We start from the raw sequence: 8,492 nt of genomic DNA, 5'->3' as shown, positions 1-8,492 counted from the left end.
TTTCAAAAGAGATTAATAAAAAAAGGCACATGCATAAGCGTTTGTATGTGGGTGCGTCCTTGTTATATCTAGCATGTTTATGCATTCTCTATTGGCACACTTTAGGCTATTAAGCCTAACCTTAAGCCAATCTGTCCATCTCCCTGTTTTCTTTCCAGAACTCAAAATATAAGATTGGGAGAGGATTCTTCATACCTTGGATGTCCCCAGACAACTCTAGTACTGATTTGACAGAACTAAGTCTTTTAGAATTTCTGGTCATTTGTTCATTTCTTGTGAAGGTAAGAAGGGGGTGGGGGTGGGGGGGCAGTCTATATCAAAGTAAAACATTTTCAAACTGTTGTCCCAGGCTATTACCTTCTGTTATTCTAACCACAGCAAAACTACTCCAGGCAGGGAAAAGGCTCACTCTACCAGGACCTTGACTTCATCTGTGCCTTTTTGGAAAGGACTGGACTCTAGATGTATTAAAGAAGCAACAACCTGTTCCTCTGTGCATACTGTTACAAAATACTATAATTGAATTCCTTCTCTAGGTCTGGGACAGTTCTGCAGGAGCTACTTGACCCTTACCCCTTAGTTATTTTAACCTAAGGTAATCTACCCTTATAGTTAAGGGTACTGTAGTAGTGATCATGATGAACATAGTACAGCTATGTAAGTAAACTTACATTGTAGACGTTCATGTGATCATTGCTGCAGTAGCCCTGCATTATTTTTGTGTTTTTTATGCTAGGGTGTCAACATGATTTATTTTCTTTTCCTAGCAGTGTCTTCTCAGGGCTCAACAGCCCTGTCTCAGATTGAAAACTATGAAGGCCATGGTGCCTAAACCTGACCTATAGTCAACTTAGCCAAGCTAGTGGTTTGGACGGGACGCATGGAAGGTACCCTCTGTTATGTCATCTGCAGGATATAACCCATATAGCTAAGGCTAGTGCAGAAGTGATCACTTTGAACATTTACTGTTGTGATAGGTTTACTTGCAAAACTATACTTTTTAACTGTTGTCTAAATGAACAGTGATGCTTTCTCTCCCACAGTTATGGAAATGACTTGTGTGTACAGTTGCACTGTAACTAAGCATAGTGCCTGCTACCAAGCTGAACTGCATGTATTTTTTTTTCATAATGAATATGTCTTCCTGGAATAATGCAAATGTATTCAGCAGAGGTCCTGGTTCTTCGAATTTACTTCTTCATGTGACAATATATTATCAGGAGACACTCCGCAGAGATGTCACTGTTTTTTCATGTAGGAATCCGTGCTTTATTCTGTTATGCAACTTACTGAGACTTGCACGGGATGAAATAATAATTTTGAGAAATGCTATCTATTCCTAATTCATAATCTTTCCAGGATTATTTGAAATGACCCTGACTGAATTATGTCGTAAGTGGCTCCCTTTTTAAATGTCGAGACTCCTAAAAAATGAATCCTGGAATGACTGGGGGGGGGGGTCTGAAAACAGAGGAACAGTGAATGTTAAACATTGCTTTTTTTCTTTTAAAATTGTGTTTTTGCAGTGGCAAACCCTCTACTGGTCTCCCACACCACCTGAATGTATACCAACTGCAGATTGCTGTACCTCAGAGAAAAATAAATATTCCAAGGAGCAGCAACCTCGGAGTGAAATCTTTATTTTTGGTCATTCAGTTTTTACTATTCTAGGACTCAAAGTAACGAGTCTTGGAATTTCAGTTACTGGTATATCTTATATTTTATGATATGGATAATGCTTCCAATAGTAATGTTTTAGATTTTTTTTAAATGGTTATAGATGATAATAGCCATGCTTCAGCCGTTTCTAGTGTAATGAAATTGCATTATAAGCTGACACTAAATGTTTTATTTCGGAAACTACCTATTCAAAAGGCATTTTGCTGGCATAATTCTTGGCTCCAGTTATTGTTTTTGGGTTTCTTTGTTTTTAGGAGGTGGAGAAAGCGAAAGTGACAGTTACTCTAGTCCTTTAATCAGGAAACATCTCCGCAAAGCAAGACTTGAACTGCTGCAGAGGGAGTATGAGGTAAAAATGCTGTATATTATTTTATTATTAAGTTAACAGAAAAAAAAGGTTTGGGAGGTGGAAGTCCACCCTCCTAAACCAGTAGGGTGAAACTACAGGTTTTGTCAGCTTGGTATACAAAACTTTTCCAGGCTAACTCCTTCCTTTATGCATAATGCCCTGCCAACTAGCTTCCTTTCCAAAGCTCTTCTGCCAGTCATCAGTTGTGCAGCAGAGAAAAACTTCCCAGTCTACTTCACTTTCTCATCTTTTTTGGAGATTTGTATGAAAAATTTTTGAAGGTTTGCATATGTTTAGTAGTTTCTTGATTTGCAACCTTTTTAACCAAGCTACACATAGGAAAGATTTGTTCACAAACTGCTCACAGGAAAGGCATATTTCACCATTTTATTTTTTTTTGAACTCCTCCTTCCCTACTACTGCACAGGACTTGCCTTTTTCTGGCATACATTACTAATTATTCTTTGTTACTTTCGTATAAAGAGAAAATGTTGCTTTTTCTTTGTATTGTTTTCTTTCAGAGGTTACCCATGCATAGCCAGTTAGTGTGTGTTTAGTATTGAACACTGGTGTTGCTATTTTAGCTTCTGCTTCAGAAATTATTTTTTATTGTCAGTATGATTTTACATTTTGCAGTTTTTGCCAGTTTGTTTCTAGCAGTTATGGATGCAAAGCATTTAAAAAGTAAACTAAATACAATTATAAGATTTTTCCTCATGACAGATGCATCTTGTGCTGTCTGTCTCTGTGAGGAACATGTTAAAAATAAACATAAAATTTGTAATTCTTTTTAAGCTAGAACAGAAAGAACAAGCTGATTTTGAAAGGTTTAATAATTTCTAGTGCTGGAGGTGTTACCTATGCGTCTGTGTGTCTTATATACTCTGGCCTTACTGACGTCAGAAGAGTAAGCGACGACAACCGACGCCGGACCAAGACTTTGGAATTCGGCCGACCGAGGGACCGCCTGACGGCTGAAAACCCCATCTGTGATTACTGTAGCTGTATTAGCACTCGAACATCTACATTTATGGTAGATACAAAACTGTACTTTTCTTCTTCTGACCAGGAATATTCTTTCCCTCCTTATGAGGATTCTGATGCTGAGGAATCCATTCCTTCAGCTTCTCCCCCTGAGGATTTCTCTTTTGGGGAAACTTTGCCTGAAATGAGGGAACATTTCCATTGGGAAGGACAGGAGTATTCGGAATCTAAGAAAAGACTGAGGGATTTTCTTCTTCTTCCCCAACATAGACCCCCTGGCTATTTCTCCTGTTTTGGATATTGTGGATGATGCCTTTTCGAAGGCTAACTTAACCCCTGACTCTTTTCCTCCTGCTCCTGTTAAGCCTGATAGATATTACAGGGTTCCTGATTCCCACCAGTTTTTATGCACGAACCCTTCTGCTGACCCTGAAACCATTTCTCAGGGTCCTAAGGGAGTTAAGGCCACTTCTGCCAAAAATCCCATTCCTACTGAAAAGGATTCTCGATCCTTAGAAAGATGGGGCAAAAAGGTGTACACTTCTGCTACTTTGTCCATTAGGGCTTTAAACTGTCAGTTTCATATGCTGAAATACCAGCAATTTATCTTGTCTGTTTTAAAACAAAAGCTTACTTCCATTTCTGCCTGTGCAGATGATAAGGAATTACATGACTTATTGCATGCCACTGAACAAGTTGGGAAGCATGGTTTACACTGTGGATTTGATGCCTTGGAGGCTTCTTGTAGGGCTGCCTCCGCACAGTCATTAGAAGGCATGCATGGCTAAAGGAACAAAATTTGCCTGAACAAGTAAAAGCTAAATTATTGGATGCTCCTGTTCAGCATAATGTTTTGTTTGGATCAAAAGCTGAAGAGGTGATTAAAAGATGGAGGATAAGGCAAAATCCATGCAAACAGTTAAAGATTTCTTACAAGTACAGCCACCTAGATTTAGCAGGAATTGGCCTTCAAAAAATTGGTCCTTTCCCACTTCAGACAGGCCTCAGAGGGGTAGATATAGACGCTCCAGAGGAAGGCCTCAAACACAAGCTTCTTATAGACCAAGACAGTGGACTGCTTCCACCCCTAGGGAGGAGAGGACAGGTCACAAACTCAAAGGAAACAAACTCAATGACTCCCTCTGTTGGGCTACAGGAACTTCTTGCCTGGAAGCCCCTCTCGGAGGAAAACTCTCTCTTTTTTATCAAAATTGGACTCAACCCAAGACAAGTGGGTTTTGGATGTGGTTTTAAGAGGTTACAAATTCCATTTTCATACCTTGCCAAGGCCAAGCGGATGGCCAGACCTTCCAAAACATCAATGGACGAAGGCCTTAAACCAGGTGGAAGCTCTTTTGGCTATGAATGCCATAGAACTGGTTCCACTTTCAGAGATGGGAAAAGTTTTTTTACTCAAGGCTCTTTCTAGTCCCAAGGAAGAAAAACTCATGGAGACCCATTCTGGATCTGTCGGTCTTGAACACCTTTCTAGAGATTCCAAGATTCAAGATGCTTACTCTACAGCAGCTACTTCCAATGCTGTCCTAAGATGCATGGATGGTAACTTTGGATTTAAAGGAGGCATATTTACACATTCCCATCAGGCAGGATCGCAGAAAATACCTCTGGTTCAAGGCCGGATCGAGGCACTTTCAATTCTCTGCGCTGCCCTTTGGATTGTCTACTGTGCCCAGGGTCTTCACCAAATGCCTGGCTCCAGTAGTAGCTTACTGCAGACTCAAGGGAATTCAAATTTACCCTTATCTTGACGATTGTCTAATTCAGGCAGACAGCAAGGATGTCTTACTCCAGCATCTAGAATTTGTACAGAACCTCCTCAAGTTCCTGGGATTCTCTGTAAACATAAAAAAGTCAAATTTGACACCATCACAACAGATAACTTTTCTGGGTGCTCTTCTAAACACCACAACCCAGATGGCATTTCTGACATCTGAAAAACAATTACAGCTGGCTGCAACTTTCAAAACCTTGGCAACTTTAACTCAACTATCTGCAAGGAAATTCCTGCAGGCTTTGGGTTACATGGCCTCCTGCATCCTTCTCGTACCATATGCAAGACTACACATGAGGAAAATACAGTGGTACCTAAAAAGTGTATGGTCTCAGCATTGCCACAGTTTAGACATATATGGTCTCAGCATTGCCACAGTTTAGACATATACTGATCTCCGTCCTTCCTTGCCTTCAAAAGGAATTTCTTTGGTGGTCCAGGGCATGTGCTCTAAACAAAGGGAAACCCTTCCGTCTGCCTCCTGCCACACCGATTCTAACCACGGACGCCTCAGATTATGCTTGGGGAGCCCATTTTCAGGGCAACTGTCTGCAGGGCCTTTGGACAAAGGATCAGAAGCACCTGCATATAAATTTAAAGGAAATGTTAGCCGTTCAGAAAGCTGTATTGGCCTTCAGGAATCTTTTACAACCAGGACAACTACTAATACGGACAGACAACACCACAGTTATGTGGTACATAAACAAGCAAGGGGGATCTCATTCCTACCCCCTTTGCAGACTAGCCATGGATCTATGGAACACAGCTCTAACTTGCAATCTGGATCTTCAAGCTCAGTTTCTACCAGGGAAACAAAACTTCCTGGCAGACAGTCTGAGCAGAAACCTTTCGGATCCACACGAGTGGATGCTGGACACCAAAATATTCAGGATGATAACAGCAGTCTGGGGATGTCCTCACATAGACCTCTTTGCATCCCATCTCAATCATGAACTACAGAATTTTTGCACCAGGTCTTTCCACAGAGAAGCCAAAGTGGATGCCCTGTCATTCAGTTGGAGGAACCTCTCGGGATATGCCTTTCCGCCCCTTCCTCTTCTTCCACGGGTCTTATTGAAGATAAAACAGGACAAGCCCAAGATGATAATCTTGCTGGCTCCAAATTGGCCTCAGCAGTTTTGGTATCCAACTCTAAAAAACCTATGTCTGGAGCCCCCTTGTGTTTTACCTCAGTCTCCGAACCTTCTGTCCCAACATCAGGGTCAGGTTCTACACTCTCATGTCAGAACTCTCAGCCTGGCGGCCTGGTTATTCCAAGGCCTTTGATTTCTTCTTTCCTACCCAAGCAAGTTATGGATGTCATTTTAGAAGCCAGACGTCCTAGCACTAGAAAATCTTATGCAGGAAAATGGAAAAGATTTTGTTCCTGGATGCAGGCTCAGGATTCTGATCCTCTTCTTCCTAACATTACCTTAATTTTACTTTACTTGACAGATCTCTTGCATAAGGGTCTCTTTCTCTTCCATTAAGATACATGCCCCTGCTATTTCTGTTCATTATAACACAGACCCTCCCATCTTTTCCCACCAGCTCATGAGGCAGTTTCTTAGAGGAGCTAAGAACTTAAGACCTCCTAGATCTCCTCCCATTCCTGCTTGGGATCTCAACTATGTTTTGGAAAAACTAACCTTGTCTCCTTTTGTGGCTGCTGCCTCTCCTGACATCAAGTTTTTATCCTGGAAGACAGCTATCTTGTTAGCCCTAACCTCTGCCAGGAGAGTTTCAGAGTTACAAGCTCTTATGGCTGTGGAACCTTATATTATTTTTCATCAAGACAGGGTATCTTTGAGGACTAATCCTACCTTCATGCCTAAGGTGGTTTCCAAAGTGGCTTTAAATCAAACTATCCACTTGCCAACCTTTGTCCCCACTCCTCAAAATAAAGGGGAAAGGATCTTACATTCCTTGGATGTACACAGACAACTACGTTTTTACCTGGACAGAACCAAGGACATCAGAAAATCAGAACAATTGTTTGTTTCTTATGCTTCAAGTTCCCAAGGTAAAGCCATTTCAAAACAGACCATTTCTAAATGGATTGCTCATGGAATCAGATTTTGTTATTCACACCATGGAAAGCAAATTCCAGGGAGTATACGGGCTCATTCCACCAGAGCAGCTGCCACTTCTGCGGCCTTCCTCAGGGGAGTTCCTACCAAAGACATTTTGGAAGCTGCAACTTGGAGTTCAGTGCATACTTTCTCTAAGCACTACAGTTTACCTCTCTACTCTTAAGTCTAGGGCAGGCTTTGCCTCTGCAGTCTTGCAGGGCCTTCTAGCCGCCCCTTCTTCTTTATGACCAGCTCCCTTTCTTTCAGCTTTGGGATTCTACCCTACAGTTATGACTGCAACAGTAAAACACGATGAACATAGTACAGTTGTGTACACCTACCATAAATGTAGATGTTCGAGTGTCTTCACTGTTGCAGTCTGGGTTTCCCTCCCTCCTGTCCCCTCTTATGTTTACTTTTGTGTAGTTCCTTTTTTCACCATTCTTCTGAGGTGTATTTGCAAAGGTTATGGGACCTTTTTCATTTTGGGACTCCTGACATCTGGGGCAAGAAAAACTGGAGAAGATGGCGTCGGTTGTCAGCTTTGTACTCCTGGCGCTCTGACGTCAGGGAGCATGGTTGAACAGCCGACGCCAGACCCAGACTTTGGGATTCTGGCCGACCGAGGGCTGCCTGCCGGCAGGGGAGAACCCTACAGTTATGACTGCAACAGTGAAGACACTCTTAACATCTACATTTATGGAAGGTGTACACAACTGTACTTTAGCTGCCCTCCAGCCCCCTGACTTCTCTTGGCTCTACCTCTTTCTTGTTTGGTGTAATTAAGCTTTCTGGTGTATTTGCTTTTAGATGGGGGTGTACCTTAACATATAATTGCTTCCCATTGTGGAGGTACCTGACATCTGGGGCAAGAAAAACTGATGTAATTGCGTCGGCTGCATGTTTTATACCCCTGACGGCCTGATGTCATTAAAGAAGAGACAGCATCTGATGCAGGAATCGAACTGTAGCTGTATGCGGTACACATGTACAGATTTCAATTTTTTTAGGACCTAGTATATGGAAATTATGATTTTTTTTTTTATTTACATATTTTGGTAAATAACTTTGCAAGGGAGCATGTCAATGTCCCAAGTAATACCTCATTTTGAAGACAGTATTACTCATTACAACATGGTTAAAGAACTGTTTGTATGCTGTACACGTGCACAGATATCACAGTTTGTTTAATCTTGTAGGTTATGAAAATTATACATTTGCAATGTTTCTCATTATTATGCACATATCTTTGCGAAGGAGCACGGTGACGACACAAATGAGGCATCGTTTTGAAGCTGACATTGAGCCACACTGATATGTAGTGTCTGTCCATTTCAACTGATGAGATATTATGCTTTATTTGCGAATTATGAGAAATATAATAATCATGTTTCTGTGAATATCTCCGTAACAGAGCATCACACAGTAATGGTTCATAGATTCATAGGTTCATAGATTAGTACTAAGCTAACTGCCCTTGCGAGCCATTTTAAGCCTAGCCAATTATCCCTTGTGAGACTCAAACCCTGCACCTTGTGCTTGCAAGGCAAACACCTTAACCATTAGGCCACCCTCCCAACCCATATTTCTGCCTTGTTATGACCTCATCAACACA

The 8,492-nt window shown here is 41.5% G+C and overlaps 1 protein-coding gene across 1 annotated transcript in view; it reads left to right on the top strand.

Moving 5' to 3' along the window:
* OBI1 (ORC ubiquitin ligase 1) overlaps window positions 1-8,492 on the top strand; it is a 955,599-nt gene that overhangs the window by 120,284 nt on the left and 826,823 nt on the right. The window contains exon 3 of the mRNA XM_044072919.1: window positions 1,935-2,029. Within this exon, the coding sequence (XP_043928854.1) occupies window positions 1,935-2,029 (95 nt within the window). The remainder of the gene's footprint in view (window positions 1-1,934; window positions 2,030-8,492) is intronic.

This window comes from Protopterus annectens, chromosome 5.part1 (genome assembly GCF_019279795.1).
Source record: "Protopterus annectens isolate FY-2018-M chromosome 5.part1, PAN1.0, whole genome shotgun sequence".
NCBI classification, from domain to species: Eukaryota; Metazoa; Chordata; order Ceratodontiformes; family Protopteridae; genus Protopterus; species Protopterus annectens.
This window is presented reverse-complemented; position numbering and strand designations above follow the sequence as displayed.